Genomic DNA, 15,235 nt, shown 5'->3' with positions numbered 1-15,235 from the left:
GCCTCCAGAACTTTCCTCTGTAATGTTTCTGTGGGGGGATTTCCCTCTCAGTTTCTAGTATGGATTCACCCTGGCTTCGTCCGTGCTGATGATGTATTTTGTCCCCGGTCCTGACCCCAGAATACCACGAGGGGGTCACTCCAGAGATAGGGGTGCTAGGACACAGCAAGGACAGTAACAGCAACACTGACCGTGTGAACTAAGGGCTTTATTTTTTTTTAATAACTTTTTTTTTTTGGCTGTGTTGGGTCTTCGTTGCTGCGCGCGGGCTTTCTCTAGTTGTGGCGAGCAGGGGCTACTCCTGGTTGCGATGCGCGGGCTTCTCCTTGGGGTGGCTTCTCTTGTTGCAGAGCATGGGCTCTAGAGCGCAGGCTCAGTAGCTGTGGCGCACGGGCCTAGTTGCTCCGCGGCATGTGGGATCTTCCCAGACCAGGGCTCGAACCCGTGTCCCCTGCACTGGCAGGTGGATTCTTAACCACTTCACCACCATGGAAGTCCCTGGCTTCAAGTCTTGTAACCTCTCTGAACCCTATACTCTTGGGGCATCTGACCTATGTTTATTAAACCACTGCTATGTGCCAGGCTTGTTCTGGTTGCTGGGAGAAATGCCAGTGAACAAGAAAGGCCCGGGCAGGGCTTGCCTCTGGGGGCTCGAGGCACCTGGTGTGCCACGAAGGCATGATAGGTGGGCAAGTAGAGCCCCGCCAGCTCAGTGCCCCCGCCAGCTCAGTGCCCCCAGCAGCTCAGAGCTCCCTTGCCCGCTCGGCAACCTCAGAGTCACCAGGCAAATCCCGTCTCCCGTGTGCGCAGCCCAGCAGGCTCTGCCAGAGGCTTTGGCACAGTCAGGCCCTCTGGTTTGTCTCTCTCCAGTCGAGTGGAAGCCCACGAGGGCAGGGATTTTCATCACACACACACACACACTCCCACACAATCACATACTTGTGTACTTGCCGGAGACCACCTCTACCGTGGGGTATGGCAAAAACTGTAAGAACGTGGGGTTTGAAAGGATCTTGAGAGAGCATCTCATCCAATCCCCTCATTTTATCAAGGAGGAAACAGGCTCAAAGAAGGGCCTCGACTAGCTTGAGGCAGTCTGTAGCAGGGCTAGAGTTGCAAGGTCCTCGTCCCCCGTTGTGTGTTCTCCCTTCTGGACCTGAAAGGCCTTTTTGGCTATGCCAACTGCAAGCCTGGAGAGGCTGCTTGGCCTCCGATTGGAAAGCTCCCTTCCAGCCCCACAGCCTGGGGGAAGCAGGCCTGCCAATTCCAGCTCCTCTCCAGAGCTGTGGCTAGGTGAGGGGTTCAGGGAAGCCGAAGGGCCCCCTCGGGACCACAGCACGTCACAGTGGGAAGGGACCTCAATGAGTATCTCGTGCCAACAACCACACTGTACAGCCGCAGAGACAGGAGGGACTCGCCCAAAGTCACACAGCAAGTCAGCGTTGAAGCACAGACCAGAGACCCAGGACGCCTGAGTCCTGGCTCTAGGCTCTTTTCTCGTGTCTGAACCCTTCAGAAGGGTCAGGTGATTCCCAACTTTTGGCAGGTGTGTGTGTGCAGTGGAAGAAAGACTCATCAAAAGTCCTAAAAAAAAAAAAAAAAAAAGTCCTAAAGCGTTGGGAATTCCCTGGTGGTGCCGTGGATTAGACTCCGCGCTCCTAATGCAGGGGGTCCGGGTTCAATCCCTGGTCAGGGAACTAGATCCCACGTGCACGCCGCAACTAAGAGTTCACATGCCTCAACTAAGGAGCCCGCCTGCCGCAACTAAGACCTGGTGCAACCAAATAAATAAATATTTTTAAAAAAAGAAAGTCCTAAAGCGTTTATGTCTCCCTCTCCCTTCCCCCGGGGCCTTGCTCCAAAGACCTCAGGACCCTACTGGTCCCATAGGTGTCAGGGGCAGAGACACGGGTGTGTGATTAGTCACACCTTCCCCTCCCTGCCTTCCAGGGAGCTTTGGCATCTATCTTCTGTTCCAGCTGCGCTGCTCCGGCAATGGCTGTGGGGAAGAGGTGGAGAAGCCATGAAGGCTCTGCTGATTTTCACTGGAATAAAAAGAGAGAGGGCGAGATCCAGAGAGAAGGAGGAACGTAAGGAAGAGAATAACGAATGCTAGGTTCCTTGGGGGGCAGGGGTTTGCACAGAATGTGGGGGGACAGCTACTGTCCACGAAAGCGTTGGACTGTGGGCAGAGGTTGGAAGTTTTGTTCCTTTCATCACAGCACCATGCTACGTGCTACGAGGGAACTAGAGGCAACTCAGGTACACTTGGGTCACACACCTATTCACTGAACGCATACTTACTGATCACCTGCTGAGGGCCAGGCCCTGTGGGAGGTAGAGGGATACAGTAACAAACAGAACAGACTAGGTCCCTGCCCTCATGGGGCTGACATAACTAGGGGCATTAAAGAAGTAGACACTATGAAATAATGTTGAGTTGGGATAAGTGCTGTGGATAACCCAGAGCAAGGGCTTAGCTAGACAATGCGGGGTGGGGGGTGGCGGGTGGAGGGGGAAGCAGAGAAGGCCTATCTGAGGATGGGCAACTGAAGCTGAGCCCTAGGAAGAGAAGGCACCAGCATGTGAGAAGGGGAAGGAGCATTCCAAGCGGTGGGAACAGCTTTACAGAGATCCCAAGATGGAGAAGGATGTGGTTCGTTCAGGGAACTGATGGGGCCAGTTCTGCTGCACAGGAAGGCCACAGACAGGTGGAGAGATGGGTGGGGCCAGCTCCTTCCTGCAGGTTTGGGGTAAGGGGGTTAGAATTTGGGGGGGGGGGCGGCCAGGACTCACGGCTTGCTGGATCTTAGTTCCCCCGCCAGGGATTGAACCCATGCCCTCAGCAGTGAAAGCACGATATCCTAACCACCGACTGCCAGGGAATCCCCAAGGGGTTTAGATTTGATGGCAAGTACAGTAGTTGGGAACCACTGCAGGGTCTACACCAGGGAGAGGCGTGACCCAAGTGACATTTTAGGAAGGTCACATTGATGCTGCTTGGAGAGTGGACTGGAGGAGACAGGGAACCACCCAGGGAGCTCCCACAGTCATTCGGGTGAGAGATGATGGTGGCCTGAGCCAGGACGATGGCCGTGGACATGGGAGAGAAGGACGAAGTTGCCATCTGTTTGAGAGGCAGAGCAGTCAGGGCTTGCTGGACGCTTGTAGTATGTAGGGTGCGGGAGAGCGTGGGGTCAAGGATGACTCCAGGTTTACTGACCTAAATGCCTGGGTAGAGGTAGTACCATTTACACGGACCCCCCCTAAAACGCAAGAATAACCTCCCCCAGTGCTCCAGGGAAACTTGGTGAGGGAGCGGAGCTGAGGGCAAGGAGAGGAAGAAACAAAGTGCGGTCCAGAACTGCAGGCCAGGAGCAGGAGGGCAAGGGGCCCACAGACAAACATGGCCTCCTCACTGGGGACAGTACCAGAGAGGCAAGTCCAAATGGGCCCTAAAGGAACACAGTGGTGCCCAAGGCCCTTCAAAGCACACTGGGTGCTGCAGGGAACTAGAGGTCAGGGAGCCCCTCCAGGACTTCCCTTCCAGTTCACGCAGCGGAGGACCGAGGCCCAGGACTAGGGGAAGACCTGCCCGCCGATGAAACCCCTCCTTTGGCACAGTCCCTTGGTCGTTTTTTCAAAGGGCCACATACGCATGCGTCTACCCTCAGAAAACGTTTCCAGCCCTTCCCGTTAGTGACCCTCATCATTTGGCAGCGCTCACCCCTCCTCTCACAGACCCACTTCCCTCCCAACGGGGGCAAAGCCCCATGCACCGCGGAGCCTTTACTCTCGCCTTCCCCTGCCAGCCACACCCTTCTACCCCATTCTGTCCGGAGAATCTTTTCTTCGGGATCAACGCAGGATCCTCGAAGCCTTCCCACCCCGGGATCCTGCCGCAACGTGCTTTAATTTCTTTTTAGTGCCAGTGGTTGCTGCTTCTGTGCGTGTCCCCGGCTCGGATTGGGTGCGACGGTCTGCCTTCGACCCCGTACCCCCGACAGACGTCCAGAAAATCCGTTCTAAATTAGTGACCCAGGCGGGCTCGCCCGCACATCTCCGGATTCGCTCCCCGACACCCTTTGAGCGCCTTGCGTTCGGGGCTGGGCCCCGCTGACAGGCCCGGCTCACCCGGGGCGCTGAAGGGCCGAAGAAGGCCCGGGACCCCGCGAAGAGACAAGCCCGGAAGGCGCGCGGCGCTCCCGGATCACGTGACCGCCCCCGGCAGAACTCTGTCACGTGACGGCGCAGCCGGCGAGCGTTTTCTCACGTGACGGAGGTGCAGGCGTGTGGCCCAATGAGGAGGCGGGGGCTGGGCTGCCGGGGGCGGTGCGCGGGAAGAGAACCGGGGCATCCGCGGCGGCCGGGGAGACCCGGAGGGGAGCAGCGAGCTGGCGTACAGTCCGGGGCCCGCCGCCTGTCACAGCCCAGCCGCGGGGAGCAGCATGAAGTGTCTGGTTACGGGCAGCAACGTGAAGGGTGAGCTGGGGCCAGCTGGGGGCACATGGGACGGCCCAAGGCGCCAGCAAACCAGTGTTTTTCTCCTCTTCTCCTTGCAGTTCTCGGCAAGGCCGTCCACTCCCTGTCCCGTATCGGGGACGAACTCTACTTGGAGCCCCTGGAAGACGGGGTGAGGAGCCACGGTATTGGGGGGGGCGAGATTCCCACAGGGAGCCCTAACCTGGGCTCGAGTCTCGCCCCCATCAGATAGGATGCCGGTGGGCAGATTTGTCAGCTGAGTTACAGTTTCCTCCCCTGTTGCTGGGACGTCACCTTGAGCCCTGTCATCTTCCCAGACCAGTGTGTGAATTGAGAGCATTTGCCCTCCCTGAAGTGCCCGGGGGCGGGTGGGGTCGGCGCTGAAAGCTGTGTAGGGCCCTTGCTGCGGGGGCGGTGCTGAGGGGCACTCTCGGAAGGCTTCATGGAGAAGATACCCGCTGACTGGAAGGAGAGGGAGGGATTCAGCAGATGATGGTGGAAGTGGAGAACATTAGGGCAAGTGTGTGAGCAAAAGCCGGCCAGAGGGCTGGGCCTGACATCGCTGGTGACTGCATCCCTCTCCCTGCTTTTCCTGGCCCAGCTCTCCCTCCGGACCGTGAACTCCTCCCGCTCGGCCTATGCCTGCTTCCTCTTTGCCCCGCTCTTCTTCCAGCAGTACCAGGCAGCCACCCCTGGTCAGGACCCGCTGCGCTGTAAGATCCTGATGAAGGTGAGGCCCCTCCCTCAGCAGTGGCAGTGCACTCCCCCAGGAACCTCTCCCACGGTGCGTTTGTTCTGAGGCACACAGTAGGTGCCAGCTGGAGAGAGGAATGGATGCAGGAGCAATCCAGTGCAAAATGCAGCGCAGGGGCATAGTACGGACATCCACAGGGGGTAATGGGAGATATGGAGAGGTTAGTTGATTCTGCCAGAGACCTGCAGAGAGTGATGACATTCAAGTTGGTCCTTGAAAGGTAAGCCGGTCTTTCAAGGCATTCCAGACAAGGGGAACAGCATGAACGAAGGCCTGGAAGGGTGTAAATGTCTGTGTGAGGGGGGAGGTCCTTTCCTGGTGTGACCGTGCTGAGCCCGTGATGGGCCAGAGCCTAAGGGGACGTGAGAGCTGGCTGGTGGAGGCGCAGCACGCGGCTGATGTGTTTCCATCGCCTAGTCATTCCTGTCAGTCTTCCGCTCGCTGGCGATGCTGGAGAAGACCGTGGAGAAATGCTGCATCTCCCTGAATGGCAGGAGCAGCCGCCTGGTAGTTCAGCTGTACTGCAAATACGGTGAGTGAGCAGCTGGCTGGCCAGGCCGTCCTTGCGGCGTGGGGTGGAGGTTGGCGAGGCCCACTGAGACCCTGTCTGCCCATCCAGGGGTGAGGAAGACTCACAACCTGTCCTTCCAGGACTGCGAGTCCCTGCAGGCTGTCTTCGACCCAGCCGTGTGCCCCCATGTGCTCCGTGCCCCAGCAAGGTGAGCACGCCCCCTGGTTGCAAGCTGAGGCATAGGTTTCTCTCTTCCTTCTTTGGGCCTCAAGGGTCAGTTTAAGAAGGCGCCTCCTCCATTTTCCCTACAGGGTTTCTGTAGACCTCAAGGAGTTTATCCAACCCGGTTTGCTTTCAGGTCCTTGCCTGGCTCTTTAAGGGCAGAGGCTGGAGTGAGGAGGGGCTGGGTGCTCCCTTGTTCCATGTTCCTCACTGTCTTCTGGAGTCTGCATTCTCCACCTCAAAGGTCTGACTTGGTTTTCTGACCACTCAGACCCATTCTGACTCCTCTGTCAGAGAATGGGTCTCTGGCCTGCCCTCAAGTCTTCTCTGGCGTAAACACCTTTGAAGGTCCCTTAATTTTTGTGGCTCAGGGACTCATGACCCTTCTCTGGCCTCGTCATCCTTCTGGGATGATCCCCATTCAAGGGCAGCCTCTCTTCCTACCTGGCTGGGCTCTAGCCTTGAGGGGTCCCAGCAGGAGGCCAAGGAAGGAGGCTAGGTGGGGAAGTCACGGTCCAGGAGGGCTGCCTGAAAAAGCAGCTGTAGAGATGGAGCTGTTCTGGGGAATCAGAGGGGCTGTGCAGGGCCCAGGAGACTCCAGCAGATGCAAAGGTCCCTGGTGAACACAAGAGCAGAGAGGAGTGGCTCCCCTCCCACTCACGCACACGCTGGATGCCACTTGCATCCAAGTAACCCAAGGTCTTGTGTTTCTTTTCTTTCGGTAGCCGAAGGACATGGTAACCTCAAGGTCCCTTTGGGTCCTGACTTTCTGTTTTTCTGAGTTCTGTTGAAACAGCACTGCCCAGGATCCCTTTGGGTAGAGAAAGAGGGAATCAATCTGTGGTCTGTATTTTGAGGATTTTTCTTTCTCTTTCTTTTTTAAAAAGAGCAGTTGTGTTGAGATCTATCCTGATGGGGCTTTTTCTGTAAACCTACATCGTTGGAAAAACAGTCAGACTTTTTTTATCTTAGGTATTGGCCTATCCCAACAATCTGTACTGTTCTAGGGTGTGATGGCTTAGGAGTGAATGTGATTTGAACCCAATACATTTGTAGAGGGTGTCAAATTCAGAACCAGGCAGATCCACCTCCTGACCCTAAACATGGTCCTAAAGTAAATCGCTTGAGGAAATTGGATCCTAGAAATTACAGGTGGGGAATTCTGAAGTGTGTCCATATTCCATTGGAGATCAAAGAAGCCCAACTAAGAGAATTAGGGGCTGACTCACATGACAGCTTATTTCTGAAAAGGCTATTTTATCTTGAAGATTATGAGTTTGGAGGAGCTAAGGTGATTGGCAGTGGAAAGAATCAGAACATGTGAAATTCCTTAAAAATTTATTGACTTAAATAATTTTGTCTCTGTTACACATAATACAAAAAAAACCTTTAAAAAAAGCAATTGTTTCTCTTTTTTTAAATTTAATTAATTAATTAATTAATTTATTTATTTTTGGCTGCGTTGGGTCTTCGCTGCTGCACACGGGCTTTCTCTAGTTGCAGTGAGCGGAGGCTACTCTTCGTTGCAGTGTGCGGGCTTCTCATTGCGGTGGCTTCTCCTGTTGTGGAGCACGGGCTGTAGGCGCACGGGCTTCAGTAGTTGTGGCTCGCGGGCTCTAGAGCGCAGGCTCAGTAGTTGTGGCGCACGGACTTAGTTGCTCCGTGGCACGTAGGATCTTCCCAGACCAGGGCTTGAACCCGTGTCCCCTGTGTTGGCAGGCGGATTCTTAACCACTGCGCCACCAGGGAAGCCCGTTTCTCTTTTTCTTATGGACAATTTTAAATTCATATAAAAGCAGACGCCAGTTCCTGTCCCAAGTGTTCTGAGGCAAATTCCAGACGTTATTTCACCTGTAACTGTTTGTCGGCATGTGTCTTTTCTAGACAAGGATCTGAGGGCTCTCTCTGAAGGCCGCATTTATGCAGACAGTGTGGGGATGGTCTCCCACCCCTGGGTGGCCAGGTGCCGCCTGCCCGGTTTGGTTCAGCGCAAACAGCCCGTGCTTCCTGGTGTCTTCTGTGGGCTCTGCTCTTGTCTGCCCCGTCTCTTGCAAGTGGACTTCTCCTCCCACGACAGCGTGGGAGCCTTGGACGGGGCAGGGACCATGTCCCGCTCCTGTCCTCCCTGGGGGCATGCTAGGCCTGGCCTGGTTCCCTTTGGACATGGGTGTGTGTCACCGTCCCGCCTCAGGTCCTGAGAGCGAAGCCACTGGGTGGGGCTGAGTCTTGGGGTGATGCTGTGCCCTCTTCACAGGGTCCTGGGGGAGGCTGTTCTGCCCTTCCCCCCTGCGCTGGCCGAAGTGACACTGGGGATTGGCCGTGGCCACAGGGTCATCCTGCGTAGCTACCAGGAGGAGGCAGGTGAGGGAGCCAGACGTGGCCTGGGCAGGGGGCAGAGATGGGCTGGGATGGGGCAGGGCCCAGGTTTCCTCCTGTTGCTGTCCCCATAGACAGCACCGTCAAAGCCATGGTGACCGAGATGAGCATCGGCGGGGAGGATTTCCAGCAGCTGCAGGCCCAAGAAGGGGTGGCCATCACTTTCTGCCTTAAGGAATTCCGGGTGAGGCTGCCCCCCACTTGCTCGCCGCATGGCCCACTGCTCGCTCCTCCCGGCCCCGCCCGGGCCTCACTGCTCCGCCTCTCCCTTCCCAGGGGCTCCTGAGCTTCGCTGAGTCAGCAAACTTGTCTCTCAGCATTTACTTCGATGGCCCGGGCAGGTAACTCCCAGCCTCAGGACAGGGAGGGGAGGGCTCTGGGATGCCAAGAGCCAAAGGGCCTTGACCTTGCCTGGACCCGTCACCTGCCCAGGCCAGCCATCTTTGCCATCAAGGACTCTCTGCTAGGCGGCCACTTTGTCCTGGCCACGCTCTCAGAGCCAGACCCGCACCCCCAGGACCTGCGTGCTCCGGAGCTCCAGCGGCCAGCGCCTCAGCTTCAGGCTCACAGGTGAGAGCGCTGCCCACCCACTCCTCTCCTCCCCACCTCTGCACCCTGGGGAGCCTGCTGCTTCCAGCGTCTGCGCCTCCCCCTGCCCCCACTTCCTGTTGGGCCCCAGCCCCTGCAGTGCTCACAGCTTCCAGCCCTGCAGGCTCCACCTTACCGGGCAGCTGCACTCAGAGACTCCCCCGACCCAGGGAAGCGTCCCCAGGGTCGGGCTGGCTTCCTTCTCTGGCTGAGGCCTCCCTTCCGAGCCTCCTCCCAGGCCAAGGAGGGAAAGGGCTGCCGGGAAGCCGGGGGCTGCCTGGGACTGGGGAAGCCGGTGGCTGAAAGGGCAGGTGGGTTGGGGAGGATGGGCCCAGTGTAGTGTAAGCAGAGGAAGTTTGGCCTGGCCCTCCGCCCAGCATGTCCCTGGGCCCCAGTGCTCTCCAGTTCCTGTCCCCGGGGAAGGTGCGGGCTTGGGCCCCAGGTGACCCAGCTTACAGGACTTGCTGCTCCCCTCCCCCAGCTGAGCTAAACCGGCCCCCAAGATGCCTCCCTCAGGCCTCTACCTCAACTCTGATGAAAGGATTCCAGGTCCACCCCCTCCAGGAAGCAGCCACTTAACCCCAGGCGTCCTCTCCCCTCCCACCAAATCAGGAAGTAATAAAACCAAGAGGTCACCAACGGTCACAGGGCTTTTGCAGCCCCCCGCTGAGCCCTCCAAGGTGGGGCCCTGCCTCTGTCCCCCCTCTTCTCTCCCTGTCGTTGCTAAGCCGTCTCTGCTTACAGCACACCCCACCTGGACGACTTTGCCCTTGATGACATTGACTCATACATGATCGCCATGGAAACCACCGTGGGCAGTGAGGGCTCACGGACACTGCCCTCCGCCTCCCTTTCACCTGGCCTCCAGCCCCACTGTAGCCCTGGCTCCCACTCAGAGGAGGAAGATGACACCGAGCCCAGCACAGTGCCTGGGACTCCCCCACCCAAGAAGGTAGCGGCTGGCTGGAGACCGAGGCAGGGATGGGAGGCAGAGGCTGCAGCCTCCAGAGCTCACTCGGCTTCCTCTGTTTTCCCGCCAGTTCCGCTCGCTGTTCTTTGGCTCCATCCTGGCCCCTGCACACTCTCCCCAGGGCCCCAGCCCCGTGCTGGCTGAAGACAGTGAGGGGGAAGGCTGAGCCGAGGAGTCCTTGGAGGACTGGACCAGAGGAAGCCCCAGCCTCCCCATCTCCCAGCGCCAACCAGGGGCGGGGCCAGCTCTCCTCCAGGGTGGGTGGTAGAGGTGGGCTGTGCTGGGGCTCAGCTGGCTGGTCCTGCCGCCTCCCCCAGGCCCTGCTCGGCTATCTGACTGGCCTGGGTCCCGTGGTCTCCCTTCAGCCCCCAGTCGATCATGTCTGTTCCCAGTCTTGGTGCTGAGCTGCCACCTGCTGGGAGGTCCCTCACCTCTTAATCCAACCATGTGGCCAGGGTTGGGGGCCTGCCTTCTCTAAGCCCACCTCCCTAGGAGAAAAATCTCGGTGGGGCTGCTGGCCCCTGCTGATCCACCTTCTCTGCCAATCAGGACCTGTCCCTCCCTCAGATCCTGGGTACACCTCGGGGATCCCCTGTGGCCGGCACACGCTGTTTTGCTTGCTTTTCCAACTCTCTGGCCCTGGCTTGGAAATTCCAAGGGCCCCTGTGACCTGAGCATGTGGCTGGTGTTTCCCTGGCTGGGGCCCCGTGCCCAGCAAGCCTCCCAAGTGGCCCTAGGCAGAAGGGTCGCCAGGCGTGGCCTTTGGGACAAGGGAGACAGACGCCATGGCGAGAATCCAGCTTTGACCTTTATTCGAGAGACCAGATGGGTTGCCCCAGGATCCGGCTGCCAGCCCTGAGGCCAAGCAAGGCTGGGAACCCACAATCTGGCCCTGCTCTGCCCTGAGCTGCAGCCTCAGCCCCAGGAACCTGCCTGCAGCCACTGCAGGTGCAGGTGGAAGGAGCCCTGGGGGGTTGGACGCTGCTATTGATTCATAAAAAAAAGAAAAATACACCAAGGCTCTGTGTTCCCTGTGATGGGCGGCCCTAGGGGGCCCGGCACGAACCCTCAGAGCCACGTGATTTCTGTACAATCCACCATCTGGGGCAGAGGGCGGGCATACGGAGGCTATTTCTTGGCTTTGGCGGAGTTGCGGGGTGGGGTGATGGGCCGGCCTCCAGGGTTCAGGCCGCTGAACTGCCCATATTTCCCCTTGTTCTTGTCGGCGGGCTTGAGGATCTAAAAGAGGGAAGCGGGTCAGGCTCATGGGGCTGAGCCATGGGCCCCCCGCCCCTTCCGTCCCCATCTCCACCCCCACCTGGAAGGAGCACATGAGCGTCTCATCCACGCTCATCATGGCGCCTGCGTTGTCAAACTCGCCACAGTAGTTAGGAGCTGAGAAGAGTGTCACCAGCTGCCGCTTGGCAAAGAACTCATAGCCATCTTCTACCACCTGGATGAGGGTGGGGGCAGTTAGTTCAGCAGGTGCTGCTGCGCGGCCCCCGCTGCCACCCAGACCAGAGCTGCCAGCCCACCTGGTGTGCCCGGCAGATGAGATCCAGGTCGTGCTTGTGCAGGAACTTGGCCACGACCTCAGCTCCAAAGGTAAAGGAGACGCCACGGTCATTCTCGCCCCAGCCCTGCACGTCCTTGTCAGGGTCAGACCACAGCAGGTCACACAGCAGGCCCTGGTCTGGCACGTCTGTAGGCCGCATGATACGCCGGATCTGCTCCATGGACTGTAGGTCCGGGGACAGGCCTGGGGAGCACCGGGGGCAGGTCACTTCCTCAAGCCTCAAAACAAGGGCCCTCCCTTCTCTAGGAAGCCTTTGCCAATCAGCCTCTGTTCCCCCAACCCGCCGCCCTCTCCTGGATTCCTGGGAGCCTAGACAGGTAGAGCTCATCGCCTTCTGCCTTCTCAAGTCCCTGTCCCTTCAAGGAGCACAGTGCTCCCTGGAGAAAGACAAGCAAACTCCACGCAAGAAGCCGAGGCCACGACATGACAGTGAGTGCAGCCTAACGCTGCGTTGCGGGGGGACTCTGTGGAAGAAGTGATATCCAAACCAGGACTCCAGGAAGAGCTGTTCCAGGTGGCTGAGAATGTGTCCTTCCAGCCAACACTTCTGTCCCAAATCCCCCAGGGATGTGGCCAGGCTCGTCCTGCCCAAGCATTCCCTCGCCATGCGGCCCAGAGCCGCCCTCACCCCCGTGACAGCAGAAGATCTTTTCATCCACAATGGCAGCAATAGGCAGGCAGTTGAAGCAATCGGTGAAGGTTTTCCATAGTTTGATGTTGTAGCGTCTCTTGCCTGCCCAGAGGAAAGAGAGGGCTCACGAGAAGGCCTGTCTGCCCCACCCTCAGTGTGGGTCTCTGGGCTTTCCAGGGCACATTGTGTGGTGTTCGGACACAGCTGGGAGAAGAGAATGGAAGGCAAGAAGGGAAACCGCCCCCCACCCGCCAACCCCCACCCCACTGCCTCCCAGGAGGAATTCTAAAGCAGCTGAGTCCACAGGAACCCCAGAGTTCCAGTTCTGGAACAACCTCAGGGTTGGCACCCACTCCCCTGCACATGAGCAGAGCCAGGCCAAGACTGGGTCTGGTCTCTCTCAGCTTCTGGCCAACAGAGTCCAGTCCAGACAGGCATCCTAAGTGCTTAAGTAACGGATGCACTGGAGGGGAGTGTCGGCAGGCAAGGCCCTGCATTAGAATGCTGGCAGCCCTTCAGTCAGCAACCATTCACCACGTCCCTCCTGAGCGCCAGGACCCATGCCAGGAGGGCAGGGTGGAGAGATGTGAACTGGCCCGGCCCTGCCTTCACGGAGCTCAGTCTAGCAGGTGTTTGTCAAACACTGCTACCCCAGCCACCAGGTCGACACGAGGGTCGCACTGAATGGCCGGGAGAGCCCTTCAGGACCTGCTCAGCCCCAGAGGCTCAGCCCACTCACACTCATCGTAGAAGCCGTAGATGCGGTTGATGCTGGCACACTCGTGGTTCCCACGGAGCAGGAAGAAGTTCTCGGGGTACTTGATCTTATAGGCCAGCAGCAAGCAGATGGTCTCCAAAGACTGCTTGCCCCTGTCCACGTAGTCCCCCAGAAACAGGTAATTGCTCTCTGGAGGGAAGCCGCCGTACTCGAACAGCCGCAGAAGGTCGTAGTACTGGCCATGGATGTCGCCTGTGACCCAGAGAACCACGTCAGCACTAGATGCAGTCTAAACTTGAACCCAGGGCCAGGGTTGGACTCAAGGGAGGAGAGATCCAGGGACTCTGGCTGGGGGGCGGGGGGGGGGTACCCACTTTCAGGAAGCAAAGGGGCCTGGGCAGGGGTCTCACCGCAGATCTTGAGGGGTGCCTCCAGCTCCAGAAGAATGGGCTGGCTCAGGAAAATCTCCCGGGATTTGAGGCACAGACCACGGATCTCGTTCTCTGTCAGCTGTACATTCTTTCCAGGCCGCGAGCCCTGCACTGGGAGTGGAATGAGGCATCAGGACCCTCAGGCAAGAAGAGGGTGGGTGACACGGGTGGCCCCATAGGCACTTCTGGGGGGCGCCTGGGCCTCCTGGGCCCCGCCTCGCCCAGAGGCAGCTGTTGCTGCTGAGCCTCCTGGGACCCCCGCCTCAAGCCTCAAGGGACGAGACCCCCAACTACCCTCAAGACACTCGAGAGGGGATTGCTGTGCGCGGAGGCCTGCCAAAACCTCAGAACACAGGACCCCTTGCTTGGGGGGGGCTAGGCTTCTCGGATTTCTCTCTCACCCCAAGAGCCCTGGCCAACCCGTGCGCCCCCGCCCTACTCTGGCAAGGGGAGCAACCCCAGACCTCCCAGGGGCGCCGCGATTGGGAAGGGGGGCACCTGCGGCCACGGGACCTCGCGGCCCGTGCCCGCCCAGTCTAAGCTGGTCCTGGGAGGGGCAAGTCGACCCGCGCGCCACTTCCGGGCCGGGCAGGGGACCAGGGCGCGGCCGGCGCCCACCTCCCCTGCCCCGGCCAACCTTCCAGCAGGCGTCCGATGATAGAGTCCAGGTTGAGCTTTTCGCTGTCGGACATGGCGGCGCCGCCGCTCTGGCCCCAGCAGCTCCGGGCCCGCTCCTGCCTCCCGCCCTCCCGCTGCCTCCCGCTGCCTCCTTCCGGCCTGGCGCTCCTTCCGCCCGCCCCGGCTCGCCGCCCCGCCTCCTAGGCCGCCTGCCCCGCCCCGCCGCGCCCCGCCCCGCCGCGCCCCGCCCCGCCCCGCCCGCTGCCCCAGCGCTCTAGCGCCTCCGCCGGACGCCGGGCGCAGGGGTCGCGGCGGCCCGGGAGGCGGGGCCTCGGTCAGGGGGGCGGGACTTGGACTGACTCGTGTGTCTGGGGCGGAGCCTGCCCGGTGGGCGGGGCTTCATGGGCGAGGTCAAGCCTAGCTCCGCCCTTGAGGAGTTACCCTCCGCTGTTCGGAGGAGGTGCGGTCGGAAGTACTGTGGAAGTTGTTTTTCTCTTTCAAGGGAAGGGCTAAGCAGTCCTTCCTACTTCTGTCCTGGTGGGGAAGGTGGTGTGACCTCATTGGTAACTCACTGGGTCTCCCCAAACAGTGTAGATTAAGCCCTTGAAGTGCAGGAAAGGAAACTGAGGCTCAGAGATAGTAAGAGTTAGCCTCAAATTCACGGAGGACCTCTACCTCCTGAGTCTGGGGCCCTCGGGCGACTGGCTAGGTAGATCCAGACACATGTTGCTGACCTCCGAGCTCATTTTGGTCCACACTGCCTGTGGTGCATGCTAAATTATTACTTTTTGTAATGTCTCATCCTTGCCTTTTGAGTAGCATAGTAACGCTACTTTGTGAGCATGTTGAAAGTATTACTTTGTAAAGAGCAAACACTAAATACACCATGATACCCGTTGGACCCTGAATCGAGTGTTTTACATGCCAGTGACCTCAAATCTGGAGGCAGCCTGCCCTCTCTACCTCTGGCAGGCCCTGGCACACCCAGCACAGGAACCCAAGCCTGCACCCACCCAGCCCACCGGCATGGTGGGAGGAGCCCATGGCCCAGGGCCCGTGGGGCAGGCCGGAAGAGCCCGGGACAGGAAGGGGTAACTACCCCCCCCCACGCACTTAGGAGGGGCCCGCCGGCTGGTTGCCGAAGCTGTGGCTGAGGGGGAAGTGAGAGGAGGAGGTGAGGTGCGGCAAGGAGGTAAGCCGGGCTCAGGGGACAGGGGCCTGGCCTTTCTGCCACTTCTGGGCCCATGCTCCACCCCCACCCCACAAGAGAAGAGGAGACAGAAGGGGCTTGGAGAGATACCCTGAAATCTGCTCCCTCTGACCACGCAGTCGGGTCCTGGGGCTGGGGCCTGGCTGGA

At 59.1% G+C, this 15,235-nt stretch overlaps 2 protein-coding genes across 3 annotated transcripts; one reads left to right on the top strand and one right to left on the bottom strand.

Moving 5' to 3' along the window:
• The first annotated feature begins 4,180 nt into the window (after positions 1-4,180).
• RAD9A (RAD9 checkpoint clamp component A) lies at positions 4,181-10,913 on the top strand. Of its 2 annotated transcripts, XM_082627808.1 has the most exons (11): positions 4,182-4,482; positions 4,563-4,633; positions 5,084-5,212; positions 5,654-5,768; positions 5,856-5,955; positions 8,224-8,330; positions 8,420-8,529; positions 8,622-8,686; positions 8,778-8,915; positions 9,678-9,885; positions 9,974-10,913. In XM_082627808.1, the coding sequence occupies exons 1-11, from the start codon at positions 4,449-4,451 to the stop codon at positions 10,067-10,069; spliced, it is 1,173 nt and encodes a 390-aa protein (XP_082483934.1). In that variant the 5' UTR covers positions 4,182-4,448; the 3' UTR covers positions 10,070-10,913. The 2 variants fall into 2 exon arrangements, with proteins under 2 accessions (XP_082483933.1, XP_082483934.1); XM_082627807.1 differs by having other exon boundaries at positions 4,181-4,633.
• PPP1CA (protein phosphatase 1 catalytic subunit alpha) lies at positions 10,694-14,043 on the bottom strand. Its single transcript, XM_082627810.1, has 7 exons — positions 13,897-14,043; positions 13,239-13,370; positions 12,850-13,080; positions 12,108-12,212; positions 11,439-11,662; positions 11,222-11,356; positions 10,694-11,142 (listed from the first exon to the last, which is right to left on the bottom strand). Exons 1-7 carry the CDS (start codon positions 13,949-13,951, stop codon positions 11,032-11,034), a joined length of 993 nt encoding a protein of 330 aa, XP_082483936.1. The 5' UTR covers positions 13,952-14,043; the 3' UTR covers positions 10,694-11,031.
• Positions 14,044-15,235: the final 1,192 nt, after the last annotated feature.

Source organism: Mesoplodon mirus (assembly GCF_964341445.2).
Source record: "Mesoplodon mirus genome assembly, chromosome: 7".
In the NCBI taxonomy this organism is placed as follows: domain Eukaryota; kingdom Metazoa; phylum Chordata; class Mammalia; order Artiodactyla; family Ziphiidae; genus Mesoplodon; species Mesoplodon mirus.
This window is presented reverse-complemented; position numbering and strand designations above follow the sequence as displayed.